This window comes from Myxocyprinus asiaticus, chromosome 18, assembly GCF_019703515.2.
Source record: "Myxocyprinus asiaticus isolate MX2 ecotype Aquarium Trade chromosome 18, UBuf_Myxa_2, whole genome shotgun sequence".
Lineage (NCBI taxonomy): Eukaryota > Metazoa > Chordata > Actinopteri > Cypriniformes > Catostomidae > Myxocyprinus > Myxocyprinus asiaticus.
Genome location: NC_059361.1, coordinates 28,189,378 through 28,209,835, shown reverse-complemented (window position 1 = coordinate 28,209,835; position 20,458 = coordinate 28,189,378). Strand labels below are relative to the sequence as shown.

The window sequence follows — 20,458 nt, the reverse complement described above, 5'->3', positions numbered from 1 at the left end:
TTACTCTATTCAGAGGCTGTAATATGACAACACTGGAAACAAAACCTTCAGTAAAAAACATTATTAAAATGAGAACCTATTTGGCAAGTGTTCATATAAATATAGATAGCTGTATATAAATCTAACGTCATCAATTTTCCTTTAAAAGTATATGGTTGTTTTGCGCTCTCAACTCATATCTGTGAATTGCACATTGTAATGGATGACAAGTCAAAGAGGTAGTACAATGGCTGATTCTTTTTTTTTTCTTTTTTTTTTTTATTGTTGTTGATCTTTCCTTGTTGACAGATTGCAAAAAATAGCAGAATCAAATATATACAAAAACTCTAGTTTTAAAACAATTATGTACATATATATCCAAAAAAATATCTTGACTTCTTGATATACAGCGATCATGTTGAAGCATTAGAAAAAAACATGATGTTTGACAGGTTTTCAATACACGCATATATACACACTCACTCGCACACAATCTTGAGATATTAAGTTTATTGTGATAAGCAGAACATTAGTTAATCGTCCAATCCGGGGGTGTCTCCTTGCTGTATTCTTGATGCTATTCTGATGGCTTCTTCTAGGGAGGGCTGATCACTAAGCTAAGAGGGAGAAAAGTTTATTAAAACTTTTTAATAAATTTAATAAAACTTATGCATCTTCAAGAAAATTACAATACATTATTTCAATATTTGCATTCGACATTTTCAATCTTCCCCAGCTTACAATGCTCAGGTCAAAGCCCACCAAACACAGAGTTGCCTTCCCTTTTTCTAAACAATGACACAGTTTACCATTGTTGGCAATGATGGTGCATTAATCAGAACTGAATGGCAAACTAGCAAAAAGATCAATGAAAGGTTGACTGGACTAGACTAGGTTGCTCAATTAGTTCCTCATTAGTAAAACAAAGAGAAGTGATATAATCACCAGTCATAACTATTGGGTCATTATCCATTATAGACACTAATATCTGAAATCTATAGCTGAAGTTGTTTGAGTGAATAAATAACTATTTTTGTTAAAGACATAAAGAGCATAAATCTAGTTACAACTGAACAAAAAAAAGTTATACGTCGTAAAATTATTTAATGTTGCATTCCTTTCGCAAAAAAACTGTATATTTATCACATTTATGCACTGAAAGTAATCAAAGCCTGAGCCTAAAATGACCCTAACTTTGACGTAGAGTTTGCGAAGAATAAAAACGCACATCAGAAGCTCAGTTACAGGTACTGCACTAAAAAATATTTCTGAATTCTGCTCTAAACATCATGTTTTCGAATAATTAAGAGAAACTGTGCACTAGTTTTTAGCGCTTTCTTCTTGTCTTTTACTTTTTTGCATGTTATTTTCATTCAGACTTTATGCAGACGTAATGATTGATGTATGTCCTCATGAAATCTGAGACTCTCTCCACGAAATCCGAACTCAAGTGGTCAAAAGAGTGTAACAGTGATGTGTCTTGTACATTTGTTATCGGATCACCAAAAAAAACATATCTTAATACCAGTGTACACATGGCCTCAGTCGGGGATGAATGTTCATGTAGTTGATACGCTACAGTCCTGAAGTGTTCACACCAGCATGACAGAAAATAAGACTGTGAGTCATACGGTGCCAACTGCAGGTCGTGTAGTGTTCACTAGGCTTTAAAGAGAGTGTGGGAAGCGTGTGTGTGTATTTCATACCTGTACAGCAATGTGTGTGCCATTAGAGGTAGCTAACAGTGTGACTGGATGTGGGCTTGTGGAAACCACATGCTGCTCCTGATCCTGTACGAGCTCCCCCTCCTCTGTCTGGTATGCAGACAAGTCTGGCGTCACAATAGCCACCTAAAACAAAAACAGAGTTAGCATGCTCAATTTATCTGTGTATTTAGCAAACTGAGGGCTTACTTCAGACAGGTAAACAGAAATACACAGACTTGGAACTCTTGGTAGAAAATCAGCTAAAGTAACAACCCTTACCTGTCCCTCAGTGCCATCTGCAGATACCATGGTAACAGAATGTGCCCCTCCTGAAGAAAGCATTGCTTCATGCGCTGGGATGGTTATGGTGGTTCCCTCTTGTGTTACCATGGTTATTGTGCCTCCCATAGCCTGCATATCTGCTTGAGATAGAACCTAAGAGGGCAAAGGCAATGTAAGTGTTTACCCATTCATACAATCACTGAGTTTTACAAGAGTTTGAGGCATAGCAGAATAAAACTGGTCCTGATGATATAGCGTGGGACAAACACAGTATTTGTACACATTTATATAAAGCCTAGTGTACACTACATGACTCAAGCTCATCTCCTTTGATGCTTTGAGTCGGCATTGAGATGTCTTGGATCTCACGACGAATGGTCTTGTTGTGTGTGCACTTCTGCGACATGCAGAGACTAGTCCCTGACGCTACAACAGTTTTCAAAACAGCTTGATATCTAGCACTTTTCTTTCTCATCTTTTAACTTTTTTGCACTTTTTTATCATTTAGTAAAACACAGATGTAATGACTGTTGTATGTCCTCATGAAATCAGAGAGACTCTCTTCGAAATTCGTACACAAATGGTCAAATTTGGTCTCTTGTACATTTTTATTGGATCACCCAATCTTAATCGAATCTAAATACCAGTGTACACATTGCCTCAGTCGGGGGCACCAGCACGACGAAAAACAGGGCGCCGACTGCAAGTCATGTAGTGTACGCTTGGCTTAAGTGACATGTTAAATGTAATCACTGACCTGTTGTGTGCCATCCTGAGATATAAGAGCCACATGCTGTTGTCCCATGACCTCTGATCCAACTGATACCTGCTCAGACCCAGAGTCATCCTCTACTACTGTATGAGTATACATTAACCCAGGGTCATCAATGGCCTCTGAAACAGTTACAGATTTGTTTTATTTTAATAGCTAAAATTATAGAATCAAACTAGCTTTCTTCCCCTCCCTGATTATAATATAAATCTATGAGGCCAGCTAATTTAAAAAATGAACAGACCTGAGGGGGGCTCAAAATAAGCTTCTTGTTCCTCCTCTATGGGCTCTGTGTCATTGTGTGCTGTGCGTTTATGCATGGCCAAGGTAGAGATTTGCTTGTACGTCTTTCCGCAGTGGTTACAGTTGTAAGGTTTGCAGGGTGTGTGAACCACATGGTGCTTGTACAGGCTGGAGTACTCTGTGAAGCGCTTGTCACAGCCAGGCACAGTGCAAACGTAAGGCTTCTCTCCTGGAGATAAGACAAACCCAATTATGTGAATAGCATACAGTCTGAAATGATTCCTTTACATCCCTGAACTTCGCAGACTACCTATAGCTGCTGGTTTCATTATTGCATGTCATTTGATTCTTCATTAGATGTTTGAAGTGACCATAGGGCAGATAAGGCAAGTACCTGTATGGATTCTCATGTGGTTTTTGTAGTTGGTGGCACTTGCAAAAGCCCTTCCACAGTTGGGCTCAGAGCAGTAGTATGGCCTCTCACCTGTGTGAGTACGAATGTGGACCTTACGAATGTTGGATGTGGTGAAAGATCTCCCACAGCCTTCAAATGGACATTTAAAAGGCTTTTCACCTGCAAAAACAAAGAGCAAATTTAAAAGCACAGTTGACTGAATACATTGCTGTGTAGATGCTATTGTAATGACAAGTTATTCCTAAGGCTAAAACATTGAATAACCAAGAGAGATTTATTGGTGGCCCACCAGATATGAAACAAACCTGTATGGGTTCGTGTGTGTTTTTGTAAGTCTCCAGAGGTTTTAAATGACTTGAGGCAGTTGAGCTCATGACACCGATATGGTTTTTCTCCAGTGTGTGTTCGGACGTGACTCTTGAGGCCATACCCTGAAGACAGAGGATTAAAAACTGTTATATGTACAAAATAAAAGTAAAAAAATTGCTTATGGCAAAATAATTACCTGTTGCAAACTTTTTGCCACAACCCATATGATCACAAATGTATGGCTTATCCCCAGTATGCGATCTTTCATGCACCTAGGAATATTCGGAATGCCATATAAATCACATTAAGAAGTGGATAAATTACTGCAGAGACAAAAAACAAAGCAAACATAATCATCTCTGTGTCACACACAGATTTAATCTTACTTTTAGATGGTGAGCAGTAGTATAGAGTTTTCCACATCCATCATGTTCACAGCGGAAGGCTTTTTCCCCAACATGCTGAATTCGAGGAGATCTGCTCTCTTGACCCTGCAGGACAATCTAAGCACACAGGAACAACTAAATCACTGCTTCATCAACACCAGGAAAGTATTTATTTTAAAAGTTTATTTCACTGAAACATTGTGAACATGCAGAAAGTAGTATCAGTAGAGACTACACCTGCATATGGACACTGCCGTCAGAGTCCCCTCGACCGAGTAACCCGGTACCACATTCTGTGGCCTCCATCTGCAAGAAAAAGTGCAGATTTTTTAATGATTTGTGGTTATACTGTTATTTGTTGACATTTTGCTCAGATAACCAACTGACTATGGTATGATTCTTAAGAGTATCATATGGCAAATTAATCGCAGCAAAAAAAAAAAAAAGTTTATACAAGTTTAATCCCTTAAACTCTGGTGCATTTTTGGGCTGCCATCTGCAATTTTTCACAATCAAATTTAAAAGCTCACCATTCACTATACTGTGGACTAATTGCAAAAACTTGGTCTCATTTTTCAGAAAACCCCCCTAATAATACTAATAATAAAAAAAAGACTGATTATTCATAAATAATATTGTTTATAATCTTGTGATAAACAGAAAGTAAAAAAACAAAACAATAATCTCCCCCCCCCCCCCCAACTTATTTTATTCCACTAAATGGCAGCAACTACTAGAAAAAAAGTTTTTTTTTCTCTATCACATTCCATCACAATATACATTACTGAAATGTAGGTCACAGATGTGCATAGACATTCAGCGTGCTTCTTATTTCTTAAATTGTGCATCCTTGTTTGCTCGCTGCTTCATCCTCGAGCCTGTGACCCGGAAACTGATTAAAGTCTGCCATCATTAAGGACGTATCAATTCTCTAAATGCACCACAAGGAGGTGAAGACGGACGACAGAGGAAGCTTCCCGAAGACGCTTGAGCGAGGAAGCACCAGACACATGCATAAATTATCCTCCCCTTTTACATCTGGTACAATAGTTTTAATTCAAGTTTCACATTTACAGTTTAAATAAAACATAATTGTCACATACTTCAACAGTACATCTTGAATATATTTATAAATAAATGTTCAATAACATAACGGCAAGCACGCCAAGGTACTGCAGCTGCGCAGAAACAGCACTTTGAAGTGTTCAGGATATTCCATTTTACAAATACATCTTGCTTCGATTCCTCTGTCCTCGTTTCCTTTCCTTCCATCCTTTCCTTGTTTCCTAAGAGGGTGGATCTAGGAAGCAAGGAAAGTAAACGAGGATACATATTTAAGAAATGAGAAGCACCCTCAGTCTTAATTTTCAGTTAATGCACAACCATCATTGTTCATTGAATATCTGGGCCTCGGAGTGGACTAGAAGCTCAATCTAAGTGTCATTAGTAAGCCGAGATCCTCCCTGTTGCGATGACATAATATCTTATCATCAATATTTCTTTTTTAGTTTTATATAGCATGCTTTTCCTGCTGGATGGCATATTTTGTTCTGGACATCTAAGATAAAACATTGGATTATTCAGCCAAGACTGCCTAAGGTAAAAGAAAATATAAAGTTTTTGGCTACTTGGGGCTTACAGCAGCAATGATTGGCACATAAACAATACGTTTGTGTTTGGATTTCACTTTGTGATTCTTTTAAAAATCTTTCAAACTATGATATTTGGGCAACAAAATAAACTGTATAGTAATATTCCTGAGAATGAGAGCTTTCATTTGATAAATGACTTGTCCATTTAGGTGCTGTGTGAAAGACATATTTTCATATAAATATTTCTACCCCATTTCTATCTCTGAAAAGATCAGATTCTAAGCTTTCCAATGATACCTCATATGCCTGACTAATGTATACATGGACTTTAAAGTTTTAAGCGTAAACTTTTTTTTTGCGACATAGCGCCCCCCTTTGGACTCGCCGGCGGGTCTCTAGAGTTTAAGGGGTCCAAATAATTTGGATTTCTATCCCAACCTGCACATTTAACAGCTAATCAAAGTCATCCCTTTCAGAGATTGTCAGAGAATATTCTGTAAAATTGGGAGAATTAAACTCTGTACACAGAATAGGGCAATGATCTTGACCTTAGTTGAATATTGCTCCAGCACACTTATGGTCTCAGCATCGATGGTGGCCTCTGTCTGCAAGTCTGCTACAGTGCCATCTGCCTGGATGGCCAAGATGGTGTTGGACTGGGGCATATGTTGGATATATGCAGTGGTGCCATCCTCCAGATGAACAGCCTGTAAACCACCCTGATCATACGTTTCTAAAAACAAACATACATTTTTTTAATCATTTGATTTTAGCTTAATGAATATAATAACAAAGCAGTAATTAATAACACTTTAAAAAAAAGACAAAACTGTAAAATGAATTGTCTGAAAGATAACTGTATCTTTTGATACACAACACACAGCAGTAGAGAGTTGTTTAGAGACATACCTTTAGGTGCATGAATGTAAGCAGTTGTTCCATCTTCCAGTTGCACAGCCTGGCCATCCTCTAGTCTCAATCCTTCTCCACCTAAGAAATAAGAAAATTACACTCAAGTTCTACACCAGTTAAGATATAAAGTTTGAAGCTCCAGTGGTCTATACAACACTGAAGAGGTCTGTGTCTATTTAAACTTGTCAAATTCCATTAGACATACAAGACTTTTGGACTTATTGCAGTTTAGAAGGTCCACAATGACTTTTAAGGGTAAACTAGGGTAGTATGCAACTGCGGTTTGCTTTGTCTACAATCACCATTCTTCTCGATTAATACAACCTTTAGCCACTTGGCAACTAAACATTTCTAGGTCAACGTGAAATACCTGCTTTCGACATTGGTAGGTGCTGGACATACGCAGCAGATCCATCCTCCAACTGGATCACCTGTCCTTCCATTATTTTGTTTTCTGTGAAAGAAACTATGAAATGCTGTAAGACTTGAAGAGCAACTGAGCAAATACATTTGTGCAGGTTTTGACACTACACAATATTTATTGTAAGCTCAATGATGTTCAGGAGGACATTTGCAGCTTCAAATGTGTTAACACAGTGTTTTACACATTCATTAATGTGATTTTATATAGACGTATGGAGTACAACAGCAAAGGAACCTGATTATTAGCTCATGCGTGTAGAAAAGCAGTACTAAATGTTAATTTTCTGTACCTTTAGGGCTATGCTGGATGTATGCAGTGGAGCCATCCGCCAGAGTCACCGCCTGCAAACTCACAGTGTCCATTCCCTCTATGTTGTCACTATCTGTATGGTCATAGTTGGCTGTTATGGGTCTACTACACTGTACTATGCACAAAGAATAATATTATTACAGACATTTCTACTTAGGTTTGTTCACACATTTATCTCACCTGCAACTGTTACTGCCTCGGTCAGGCATAGGGTGACCTGCTGTGGGTCCCCATCAACACTTTGGAACTCCATGCCCTGTGTCTCTCGATTCACCTGGGCTAACAGCATTATCTACCTGTATAAACTAATTAACAATGATTAAATTTTTGTGTTAAAACTCTGACACAATCAAACCTTTGACGATACACTGTCATTAGTTTTGAGGTTCCCCTGTTGTAAAAAAATAAAAATAAAAAATTATTTTTAAAGTAACTAATCCACATTCAAATCATTTTTAAACATTCTGATAGTGCTCTTCTTTGCATTAGACATGTATGAACTGCCTTTGTATGGGTTTTATAAAAGTACTTATTTATTCAATATTCAATTTATGCATTGCGAATACAAATTGGAAAAAATATTACATGTATTATATAAAGTTTTTGATTATGATCGTGTTTTTGTGCTTCTGTACTCATATATGACCATCTCATGGCAGTTTAAATTATTTTCCTTTATTAATGTGATGTAATATTGTTTATATACATTTATGCCAAATCGTAGTATCAAGATTAGGTGTGTAATAAATAACTGATTTTAAAGACTGAACCCATCATATTGAATAGATTAGCACTGCATTTGCCAGATTATTATATTGTGCAGAACCTTGCAGCCTGTACTATTGATTTGCTCAGAGCATACTGCTTTATTATTCAGCAACCATCACATTTCTCTCTAATAATAAAAATAAAAAAAGACGTTGCATCTTAACACGTGTCTTGAATAAAGTATAACGTGCTAACGCGCGCATTTCCTCACTAATCTCCATTTTGGCCAGGTAGCTACGAAACATATTTTAAACGTTTGTTATCAACAACAAATACTTAATTGATTAATAATACAAATAAGAAATGACTAACCACCCACGGCTCAAGTTATGTATTTAAATCGATTAGTTGACACCATGCCAACCCATCCTAACACGTTAGCAAATATGCTACAATTCAAGTTTAACTTTTGCCATTTCGTATTGTTTACATAACATAGTGAACGTTGACATTTTTAGACTATACAACCTCCAAAGTCAATGTAACGCAATATTGTCACATATACAGCCGTTAAATCATACAGGAATGACCGTTAGCCCAGATTGAGTTTGTTGCTGCAGTAACTTGACAGTCATAATCGGAACGTTACAATGTTGCAACCGCGTCCAACTGCCTTTAATAAATAAAACACTGCTTCCGATGCATTTTCACTTGTTTATTTCAAACTGAATCCCACTTCGACTTCCACGACACTTCCATCAGCGCGCTTCCCAGCTAAGCGGCGTCTGAGGAAATAAGGCACACTGGGTAAAAAAACACATTTATATACTAACCTCCGAAAAATTTCCAACAATCCCTTCGTTCGACCACCATGCACCAGGGCAGGAAACGCTATGTAGAGAACGCAACCCCAGAACCTGTATAGCGGCAGTGTTTCGCCACCGGAGGGCCGACCGATCTGTAATACGCGGAAGTGATTGGCTGAAGAACACTGCTGCCGCGTTCCCATTTGTTCATCGTCTGTCCATGGCAATGCTCCCCGTCTGAAATTCATGTTCAGGGGCACCTTGTAGACGCCATTCTGGTCTGTTGGGCGTATTGTTCAAGCATGAACAAGCAAATCTAGCACAGCAGCGTGTTGGCATGACATTTTTAGTTTGCGGATAGATGCCGCGGGTTTTGTTTGAATTTCTTAAAACATCAAAGTGTGAACGATGGTTTTAAAGGTTTTATAATAGCACATTTTACTGTGTGTCAAGTAGGCTTGTGGTAGCCATATTGAATAGCTTAACATGCCATGGCTGGAGTGAGGATACATGGGCAATGCAGTGCAGTAGAAAGGGAAGAGAAACCATTGGCTATGCCAGGGGTCGGCAAACTTTTTGACGTGGAGTGCCATTTTTTTATTTTCCTGGTTAATGGCTGTGTCGAATTCAACCCCCTGATATATTTTTCCCATGTTTCTACTTTTAATATTTCCTATAATACTACTTATAGTATTAAATAAAAGAGATTCCTCGCAGTAATTTGGTCACAGTGAAGGTCCAGGAGTTGAGAGAAGGATTTGATCTGGATAAAATGAACTATGGTTTTACTGTAGTAATATTGTAATAACCATGTGTTTTGGTGGAAACTATATAGTTCTGATGTACTAGCCATGGTGTTACTACAGTAATAGTAATCATGTTTAAATTTGTGCTTACTATGATTTTACTTGAAAAATACCATGGTGATACTATGGTTACTGTAGTAAAATCATGGTTAATTTTTTGTAACGAAGAGTTAGGGGTAGGGGTTAGTGTAGGGTGTCTGTGGGACTCCAAATAAACAAAATAAAAATGCTGCAGTGATGCCACTCTTCTGTATGTTAGCATTTAAACAGGGGTGTAACCGCACCTAAGCTATTTGCACTTAGTGCAAAGAAGATGCTTTTTGTTGCTTTTTACACATCTGTCGCTATTTGCACTTAGTGTAAACAAAATCTATTGCTATTTGCACTTATTCGCGCATCACAAGCCGATCAACTATTTAGCCCTTTTCGGTAAATTGCACCTGCAAAATCCACTGTGCAGGTTTAATTTAAATTTTGAATAGACTTTTGAACCACACAATGTGGGTTTATGTTTTCTCTTTTAATCTTTTAATGTAATTTTGAGTGTGACTATGGTTTAAGGACAATGTATGCTGGGTTGGAAATCTCAAGGATTAATAGTGGTGTTTTCCTTATTACATCACGTGTTGTTCTGAAAGCAAAAAGAAACAAATGAAACACAGAATGTAGGCTGTCATCCGTACAGCCTGACCGAAGCAAAGTGGGTGCGTTTACTCGCGATTAACCGAACGTGAAGCGCTGCCGGCTCGTGATGTGCGAATGGCTTGCATGCGTAGCGTGAGTCTCCTTACACTTTAATAGTGTTTAGTCTCCCATTCAGCTGATGAAAACACACTGCGTGATCATGAGGAAGGATTACATCAAGATGTAGACTGGAATGCAGCATTAAATTAGAAAACATTTTAACATTAGACGTTAAATTTTTTAAATTCACTATTGTTTTAAATAGAATTGTTCTATAGTCTATACAGTATTTAACACAATTATATCAGAAGTAACTGTAATTAAATTACTGAAAAATTAAGAGTAACCCCTGTACTTTTTCAATGAAAAAGTAATTTAATTACAGTAATTAATTACTTAGTAATGCATTACACCCAACACTGTTTACGACACAGGTCAATAAAGGTTGGAATTATTTGAGTTTTAACCCTTTAAAGTCTGAAAGTTTTTTTATTTTTTATTTAAAGATTTCCTTATCTAAAGATCTATGCATCTGATTACGTTGTGTGTGGGATATTTTATGTTCTGTGTATTTTTCATGATGTTATAAGCATACACCTGTGTACATATAACATGTATATCAAAGATATGTACATAGCTATTGCTCGCAATATTTTTGTCTGAGTAAAACAATTATGCTGGTTGCATTCTACTCTTTGAGAGCTTTATAATGACATATGACATGGCTATTTGATCAGTATGATGTTTTTACTGATTACAATTATATGTACAGTGCAGAATTATTAATAAATTATCAAAACGGAACAGTCCTGAACATGTCTGCAAATTTCATAGCACTTGTTCAGTTTTAGTCATAATGCCTACATGCATTGTAAAATACAGCTTCTAAGCTATAAATGATACCTATTTTGTGTTGGTCAAGACTGAAGTTATTAATATTTTTATTTTTTTTTCTCGGCGGGTCCAATCCAAGCTTAAAGGGTTAAGTCTGGACATTGTATTCCCGGCTTTGTGGTGTCTGACGGCTACTTCTAGCATTTTTTGATCTGTCAAAGTTGGGTCAGTTTTTCCAAAACATCATGCATTTTTCATCAGCTTTTCTCAACTCAGTGCCCACTTCAGATTTAAGCTTTTATGGAAGAGTGGACTGCATATACGGTAATCTATGTTTTTACTTTTTAAAATTTCTGTCAGACCCACCGTGTTTGGCTATTTTACAATTTTTCTTTCCAGTGCTGTAGTTCCTTGCAATCCTACTATGATGCTGCTGGATTATAAATAGAGGGCAAGTATCATTTCAAGACCCTTACAAACATAGATGTCACATGTGAGTGATATATTAGCAACAGTGGAGATGAGTTATGTTTCCATAATAATTCATTATTGTAAACCTGCCAGGGCAAAATATTGGAACTTACAGGGATAAGTGTAATAAGTTGTTATTTGAGAATTATAATTAATTATAATTTTAATTATAATAATTATAATTAATAATTAATAGGGGTTCTGTGCATTGTTTATTTAATGTTGTTAAATATAGTGTGAAATGTGCATTTTTGTTGTAAATACTGTAGTTGTGTTGGGTTTCATGTCACCTCTATGGTAAGTAATGATCCAATTTGGACTGTTTGGACTGGATTCATTCATTCATAGTAGGCAGCAATCATTTAGCTGTGTTCAAAAGGTAGAACTACATGCAGATGACATGTTATGGCTCTTACTATAAAACAACATTAACTCGTTACATATACAGAATGACCAGTGTGTAATCACTTACAAAAGGGCTAAAAAATGTTGCCCCACCAGATGCTCTCTTAATTTGTCACCACTAGATGGATGTAATGACAGTAAATGTGCAGTGTCTCACTAAGGCAACCCCTGTACACAGTAAGGTCAAGGCTCACTTTTCATGGATTATTTATTACTAGGGACAGGACACAAATTGCTACAGTTTGCAAGTATATTCTAGGAATCAGGAAAGGTATGAATTTGTGTGTATATATATATATATATATATATATATATATATATATATATATATATGTGTGTGTGTGTGTGTATGAATTTACTCTCAGAGCAGGTGGACGGTCACTCAGATTATCTTTTTATTGGACCTGGGACAAACACAACCAAAGGCTGGTAAAATACAGTGGCCCAATGTTGCTCAGTCATCAGCAGCAAGAGATATGAGGCTCTGCTCTCAGACATAAATTTACAAGTTGATTGTGATCATATAGTGGGCAGAAATATACAAATAAAATATGCAATTAAAAACAGAATACAAAACTCTGTGTCTGTCTTTCATTCCTCATTACTATTATAGCAAGAAAGAATCACATTTTAATAAAAAGCATCAATAACACAGTGTATGACCATCATTTAATATATATTATTTATATAAATGAAACATGAAAAAGTATTAAAAAAATACAATCCTGTGACTACGTGATGACGCAGTCATGTAGCACAGCACGTGAGAGCAAACTACATGTGCTCGTTAGCTAAATCTTCATTAGATTTGGAATTTTTAACACAGAACATGAATACAACTTCATAAAACACATACCTGGGACAAACAACCAAAGGCTGATAAACTTAAGTGGCCCAATGTTGCTCAGTCATCTTTAAAAAATAATAATAATAATAATAAACAGAGACTAAGTTCACAGGCAAGTTAATTACGTATTCAGATACTCTCGGTTTTATCTCTGCAAATATTATACATTCGATTCGAATCGACCGACAGGATCAGAATGATGACAGATGAAAGAGATACACTCTTGTGTGACTTGTGTTTGAAAACGAACATAATTAATTTTTACAACAGAGCAATCATCGGAGGAACTTACCAACAGCGAGAGATATGAGGCTCTCCTGTGGATCACGTAGCGCCACCCCGCACTATAACTATGCAAATATATGTAAAAATGCTAGCGCAATGTCCCAATCTTAGCATGAATTTAACCGTGTGTGTGTGTGTGTGTGTGTGTGTGTGTGTGTGTGTGTGTGTGTGTGTGTGTGTGTGTAATCAATCTGTTTACATTTGCTTGCTATTCAAAGAGTCTCATTTGTGTTAACAGAGAGGCTAGTCAGATGGGATCGTGATACTTTCTTTATGTTGTATATAAAAGAGTAAATGCAACTATTTTACAGATCATCCTGTCTGAGTGACAATGTCATCAAGTCCTCAGGGATCTCATAGCCAAAGTGTGCTTCCCTTGTTTATGGGTAAAGGCAGAAATATCACCTTTATTCTGGACACCTATGTAGGAATGAATGACTTTTTAAGGCCAGTGAAGAATCTTATCATCCAAACATTAATAACTGAAGCTTCCCTCATCACTCTTCAATATTATCAGCTTTTCATACAAGGTAAACTCACACTAAATCAATCTGAAAATATTGATGTCACAAAAGGATATTGTCATCTAAGAAATGTGAACTGTGACATTCAAATGTAACATTAAAACGGAGCTAAAAGGTTAATTGTTTGTGATATGAAATGATGCCATAAGTTTGGTTACTGACAATCTAGTCTTAAAGACAATATATTAATGTCAGTAATAATGTTATGTAAATAAAAAATCTTTATATTTCATTAGACAACACCATGGTCTTATATATATGATGCCCTGTACCTCTGATATAGTCTATGAAGCCTTTAGTTGGATCCACACATTAGTGACTAGTCCTGGCAGAGACCTCAGTGCAGCACTGGCCTTAGCATTCTCTGACCCTGCCTGTCAGTCTGTCCATTTAGTGACCAGTGGTCTCCCAGACAACCCCACAAAATGCCTGGGTTCATTGTCAACCCTGGTGACCCGCCCTGTGCATACATTTAACATTTCTGACCAGAGTCCCACGAAAGCTGACATTTCAGACTTCTTGCAAGTGCCTCACTTCCACCACTAGTGGAAGACGTTATATCATGTCTCTCAATTCAGCTGGTGCTGTGGAGCAGGTAAGACATTGTAGACTGCAGAATGTTTGTATGGGACCTTAGGGGTGGACTTCAATCAGGTCCCATACTACAACTTCCTTGTGTCTGTTCTGCACCATACTGGTAAGTCTTTTAATTGAAAAACATTTTTAATGTTTTATGAAGCAATGTGTGTCAGAAAGAAAAACCAAACCAAATAAATGATTACATTGTGGATTTTTAGTCTTTACAGGTGTTCATCTAGGAATCCTTTTAATGCAGTATAATGTGTATCTGCAAGCAGGGGTGGACTGGGAAGAAAAGGGAAACACCTTTAGGGAAACAATAAATACAGTTCAGCCAACTTACCAGCCTGATATGGTCAGTCTAGCCAGAGGGCATGGGCACAGTAAAGTACTAGGGGAAACTGTTCTAGCTCCATGGGAGCCAGACCTGAGAAGATGGAAGGGTCATCTCTGGTATGGAGCTAAGAAATTAATTAAAAGGTAAAGTTACAGCCAGGATTGCAAAAACCATCTAATCAACTACTGAGTATCACATGCCATATGTCTATTGTCTCATTAAAGGTGAAGAAGATGGTGTTGGCCTCCAGGTTCTCTTCTGGAATGGGATTTCAACACATGTGCCCAAAGATCTTGCAGTATGGATTCCAGCTTCTCAGCATGAGCATATCGTCAAAGACCTGCAGCATTATTCATCCAGGCTATTTTGCTATAGGGTCTCTCAATGTAGCATTAACTGTTTTGAATTTCCATGTTACCAGTACATCCACCACAGTCTGTCCTCCTTTCCACTGTCCCACTCTCCAGTCAAGAGATGCTGGCCAATGTTAATGTCACCTCCACTATTGGACAATCATGGGAGATATGACTTGGAAAGTAAAGTTGATCTGCAACTGACAGACCTACAGAGCTCTCAAGTGCCTTCATCTTCCTCATCATCAACCTCTGACTCAGAAGAGAATGAGGATATTGCAGCTGGAAAACCCTCAGCTTCAGAAATGGTGAGCAGCTCAATAAACAGAGTTTTCATGTCTGAAAAAGCTGTACTCAGCCGGAGCCCCAGGCAGCCTGGAGATACTGGAAAAGGGGCTCTTCAGAACCACAGCACAAGCAACCAGGTAATGAAGAAATGTATTTCCAATATACATATTTAAAATGGACAAACACAGTAAATTAAATTATTAATTATAAATTCAACCATAGTGGTGATAGTGGCATACAAAAGTTTGAGACCACACTGAAAATCTGAGATTTTATTTTTTTCTAGTTTTAAGATTTAGAAAAATGTACACATATAGTCTCAGACTTTTGGAAACCAGTGTACAAATATGCACTTGACTGGTAGAAGTGTGCTGCCAAACTACTGCCATTAATATGCGTCTAAAAACAAGAGTCAAAAACAAGACTCTTTCATTCTCTTACAAAATACATTCTATTTGTGCAAACTCACTAAGCGTTTCTTGGTATTTCAGGAAGAACAGTCAGGTCTCCAAATGTAAGCTATTCTTGGCCTAGAGACATTGGGTATTCTGCGTGCTCTACAGATGACTCTACGATGACCAATAACAGCTCTTTATTTGAGCTGGTTCCTGAATCACCCAAGTGAGGAGTCACTATGAGGGAAATATTTGGATCAGCTGACTCAAAGTCATTTAAAGCTGTATCACCACTAGCTCTGGCAATAAGCAAATGCCCAAATAAATTATACTACTCCACAACCAAAGTTAAAGATGCTCTCAGTAATTTTTTCTTCATTTAAAAAGTATTACTTCTAAATAAAATGAACTGTAATTTTCAAACATATGTATAAAATCATGACCACTCACATGAGATGAAGACTTAAGTCACATCAGTAACCATACACTTCCTGGCCAAAAAAAAAGTTGCATACTCTAATATTTTGTTGGACTACCTTTAGCTTTGATTACGGTGTGCATTCTTCATGGCATTGTTTCGACAACCTTATGCAACATCACAACATTTATTTCCTTCCAGAGTTGCATACATTTTTTGGCCGAGATCTTGTATTGACGACAGGAGAGCCAAACCACTCCGTAAAGTCTTCTCCAGCACATCCCAAGGACTTTCAATGGGGTTAAGGTCTGGGCTCTGTAGTGGCCAATTCATGTGTGAAAATGATTCCTCATGCTCCCTGAACCACTCCTTCACAATCTGAGCCAGAATCTTGGCATTGTCTTTCTGGAATATGCCCGTGCCATCAGGGAAAAAAGTCCATTGATGGGATAACCAGGTCATCCAGTACTTTCTGGTAGTCAGCTGACTTAATTTTATTACAGCATAATGTTGCTGAGCCTAGACCTGTCCTACTGAAGCAACCCCAGATCATAACACAGCCTCCAGAGGCTTGTACAGTGGGCACTATGACAGGTGCATAATTTTTTTCAGAGATATTTGTTGATTTGTAAATCAAATTTATGGTTGGTGTATTAACTGATCAAACAAGACTATTATATAAAATCATGCAATCCATTATTAAAACCCCCATCGGAGGGATAAACGAAGTGAAAGAACATTTTGTTTGTCATGTTATAAAAATTTATTATGGCTTCTATGCCCCAATATACATTTTAAAATGCTTGATTATTACAAAAATAATCTCCCTGAGCAGAAAACATGTACATTTAAGGCTGATAAAAGAACTCAAGCAGAGTCAGTCATTTAATTTATCATTTTGAGTCCTGTATTGTTAAAGCATTATACTTCACCCATATAATGTGCAGGTGAAGTTCAAAGTCAGAGTTTGAATGTGAAGCTCATACTTTCCCCAGCATTGATGTGGACAGTTTTTGTCTGTGGCCTTGAGTCCTGCATTGCTGCTGTGATAGAATAGAAACCTGGAGACACTTCAATAGCGAAATCCTCTGGTTCTAACAAATCCTTCAATAAAATATGCAGATGAACCACTCTGAGGAGTTGATTTCTAGAATATAGGCTGTAGTAACTATCCCTTGGTTAAATATAGCTAATCCCTATCCACCCAACTTTGGTAATATTCCTTATGCTACAATTTCATTTTCATTATTTGAATAGTTTGCCATGGTCAAAACGTGCAATGTCTCGTTTGATGGATGCACTAGTAATCTGTTTCTGGTCCACATTCCTCAACATCTGCTGGGAATGGTAGCGACAGACATGTTCTCGCTCCCTGGACTCAGCCAGGTGCACATCCGTGTAGAACATCTGTTAACAAAGAATAGACTCAGTTTTTCTAATTCAGATCGAAACTTACATAAAGTGCAAATAAAACACCTTTCACCTTGCATTGCCTTGTAGTTTCTGCCATGTACTCCACTATTGCTGCAAAAGTATGGTCCAGGCTTGAATGGGAACGGTCTCTCTGGAACATAGGGAAAAATTATTGCATTACTGTCACAGACATTGTATTTTTATGAGAAAAAAAAAAAAAAAAATTCTACTAACCTCCGTGACTCTCTCATTGTGACTGAACATAGGTGATGACCTTGGTCTTGTGCTTGTCCAGTCGACAGATCGTTTTTTTGCTTTCTCCAACACCTCCTGGCCGAGTTTAGATGAACGGCGCAGGGAAGACTCCAGCCACGCTTCAATTGCCATCTAAACAAACGTCGTGGACTGCACTGGAACGACTTACTGTTAATATTACAGATACATCCACAAAGTGATTGTCATAAGAATGGCGTCGTCATAATACTACTTTGCAGAAGAGGACTCTGACGTAACACAACAACACGCGTATTTACATCCACTAATACAGACAATGCTACAATTTAGAAGTGTAAATCAGCTAGTTTACTTTGTTTTGTGTTTCCGTTTCCTCAAGAATTGTATTACATGTTCATTTTTTATAAGACGCATGGCATGATGAACACATGTAAACAAGACATTTTTTACATGTTAAAAATGTAGTTAAAAAGGTAGCTTACGAAAAACTTGCGAGTCTAATTGTCGCCCAATATATTTTGCACAGTTCCCGCTCTTTGGTCTGTGAACTCTATAAAATGATTGCCTCATTCATTCATTCCAAAAACTCTCAAACTGATACCGCTGCAACATTCTTAATAATGGGTGTGAAACAAAAGTGAAAGTTGAAATGCATTTCCTTCTCTCCCACGTGTCGCTGGGAAATGAAGTCTCTTGTCCGTGACTTAAAAACAACACAAATAAGAACACGTAATACCTGTTTGAAATAAACAATATTACAATTGAAGAATTAGAGAATTATAAAATAATGAAAAAAGAAATGGTGACCAGCCACTACAACTAAAATATATCCAAAACTAGGGTGCCGCCATTATCAACCTTGAATGTGGACCGCTTCCAGAATAAGCCACTTCCAGCTATTTTAGCTATACAAAAATACTACATTATGCTGCTTTATATTACAGGCTGACAATCAATGTCGACATATTATTATCATTAATTCCGATTTTCACAAATCATTGGTTTTGAGCGCATATAGTTTAACCGTTTATCGCATTTTGCCATCGTTTAATCACACACTGTTGCACAGGCAGAATGAATGAAATCAGGCGCCAACAGGACAGTCCTCTGCGCCATCTGACATGCCTCCACAAATTTTACACAACCAGCAGAGAGAAGAAAGCCACTGGGCAAAAGCTGCTTCAACTTTCTTTGCACCAAATCTGCATCTTGTTTCATCTTGGCAAAATAATACGCATTTTACTCTTCGTTCTTCTCAGAGAGCATTCTTTCTTTTTAGCGGTGTATAGTAAACAGATATGCAGATCTCGCATTCAGCATGGCTTATGAAACATCGCCTTTGGAAATAAATAAACAAATATAGGCATCATTGGAGGTTATGCAGGTACATACTGTATGAACAGAGGTTTACATGGAGACAAGAAAGACTGCATTGTCACAATCTCGGTAAAGAAAGAAGCAGATTTTATTACCTCATCAATTCAACAATACACAGCAACAAGTGATTTACTTACTCTTTTACTATAAATGCTGACGTTAGAAAATTATCCGACATCGGTACATAATTCTGCATACATCCTGTGGTTGTGTGATAGTTTATAAGCCCATATCACTAAATTCTGGTATTATAACCTTCTAGTTATCTACACTACAGTCAATGCCAGCAGAACTTTCTCACATTCGGCAGTGGACAATCCGCTTGGCCCCGGGGACAATTCCAGAAGAGTCCCTGTGGGGTCATTGTGTCTTAACTTTTTTTTATTTTATTTTTTATCTCAGTCGCTGAAGTGTGTAGATGAACAGAAAAGGATTTGTGCAGTCTTTTTGGCCAGGTTTGTCTCTACCTGTGCCTGGGTGAGGTGATATTCCGTCTGCAAGATGATTCTTTGTGCCAAGTCCATTGTGTTGATCTGACCTATAGAAAAGTCCTCTGTTACCTCCAAGCAAAGGAGTGATTGGCAGGACAGGTCAGTCCTCCCTAAGTGAAGGAATTCATCTCACTGATGACACAACACTGAGTATGTGACACCTGGACTGCATCAGAATGGCCATGCAATGACTGAACATTTATGAGTTTAGTGTCATTATGAGAAAAGGTTGTAAGGAGTTACATGTACAAACAACATAGTGATGAGTTTCATGACAACATGTGTGACTGGTAAACAAGGTCTCAGTACCCTTCAAGTCATGTATCCAGTAAGATGATCCCATTTTACTATCTGAATTTTCACTACCACGCCATACCACGCGTATAGTAGTGGAATTTGGAAAAGTTTGATCTGGATGGATTAAAGAATAGATGGCAAAGAATCAAAGGCAATCAGAATATTCATCACCAGTATACACCATTACAGTGGATACTTGGTCTGAATAAATTAAAAGAAACATACTACAAAGTCAGTATAACTAGTATTTTCACCAGTGGTATGCATCATTAAGCATATAGTTATAATAATAATTCTATGATTGTAGAATCACAGTTACAGACATATATAATAATCACAGTGCTAATTCAAAATGATCCAATGTGTGTGATTTGCTGGCTAAGTCACAATCGATGATACATGTCTATTTTCAAAGTGTGTAGTGGATTGATAGAAGTGTTTGCACTTCATATCATCCACTTCTTATTACGTTTGCATTGTTATTAGCGATGTGTTGTAAACCAGGGGCCCTCTGGTTTGCAACCATGCCAACAACAATCAATTGGTTCGATTTATATTTAGGTGGAAATGTTGAAAT

The 20,458-nt window shown here is 37.4% G+C and overlaps 2 protein-coding genes across 5 annotated transcripts; both read right to left on the bottom strand.

The window, feature by feature from the left end:
* Window positions 1-238: 238 nt before the first annotated feature.
* LOC127456393 (zinc finger protein 143) lies at window positions 239-8,982 on the bottom strand. Of its 3 annotated transcripts, none has more exons than XM_051724860.1 (16): window positions 8,871-8,982; window positions 7,510-7,634; window positions 7,310-7,402; window positions 6,967-7,062; window positions 6,594-6,674; window positions 6,233-6,417; window positions 4,330-4,398; window positions 4,093-4,209; window positions 3,903-3,978; window positions 3,703-3,828; window positions 3,377-3,556; window positions 2,984-3,211; window positions 2,725-2,861; window positions 1,965-2,120; window positions 1,686-1,829; window positions 239-596 (listed from the first exon to the last, which is right to left on the bottom strand). In XM_051724860.1, exons 2-16 carry the CDS (start codon window positions 7,616-7,618, stop codon window positions 513-515), a joined length of 1,881 nt encoding a protein of 626 aa, XP_051580820.1. In that variant the 5' UTR covers window positions 7,619-7,634; window positions 8,871-8,982; the 3' UTR covers window positions 239-512. The 3 variants fall into 3 exon arrangements, with proteins under 3 accessions (XP_051580820.1, XP_051580819.1, XP_051580821.1); XM_051724859.1 differs by having other exon boundaries at window positions 7,510-7,720; window positions 8,871-8,887; XM_051724861.1 differs by lacking the exon at window positions 8,871-8,982 and having other exon boundaries at window positions 6,967-7,050; window positions 7,510-8,843.
* A 7,837-nt stretch (window positions 8,983-16,819) lies between these two features.
* On the bottom strand, window positions 16,820-18,350 carry LOC127456408 (A-kinase-interacting protein 1-like). Of its 2 annotated transcripts, XM_051724880.1 has the most exons (4): window positions 18,199-18,350; window positions 17,717-17,905; window positions 17,553-17,633; window positions 16,820-17,476 (listed from the first exon to the last, which is right to left on the bottom strand). In XM_051724880.1, the coding sequence occupies exons 2-4, from the start codon at window positions 17,867-17,869 to the stop codon at window positions 17,315-17,317; spliced, it is 396 nt and encodes a 131-aa protein (XP_051580840.1). In that variant the 5' UTR covers window positions 17,870-17,905; window positions 18,199-18,350; the 3' UTR covers window positions 16,820-17,314. The 2 variants fall into 2 exon arrangements, with proteins under 2 accessions (XP_051580840.1, XP_051580841.1); XM_051724881.1 differs by having other exon boundaries at window positions 17,717-18,350.
* Between the last annotated feature and the right edge of the window lie 2,108 nt (window positions 18,351-20,458).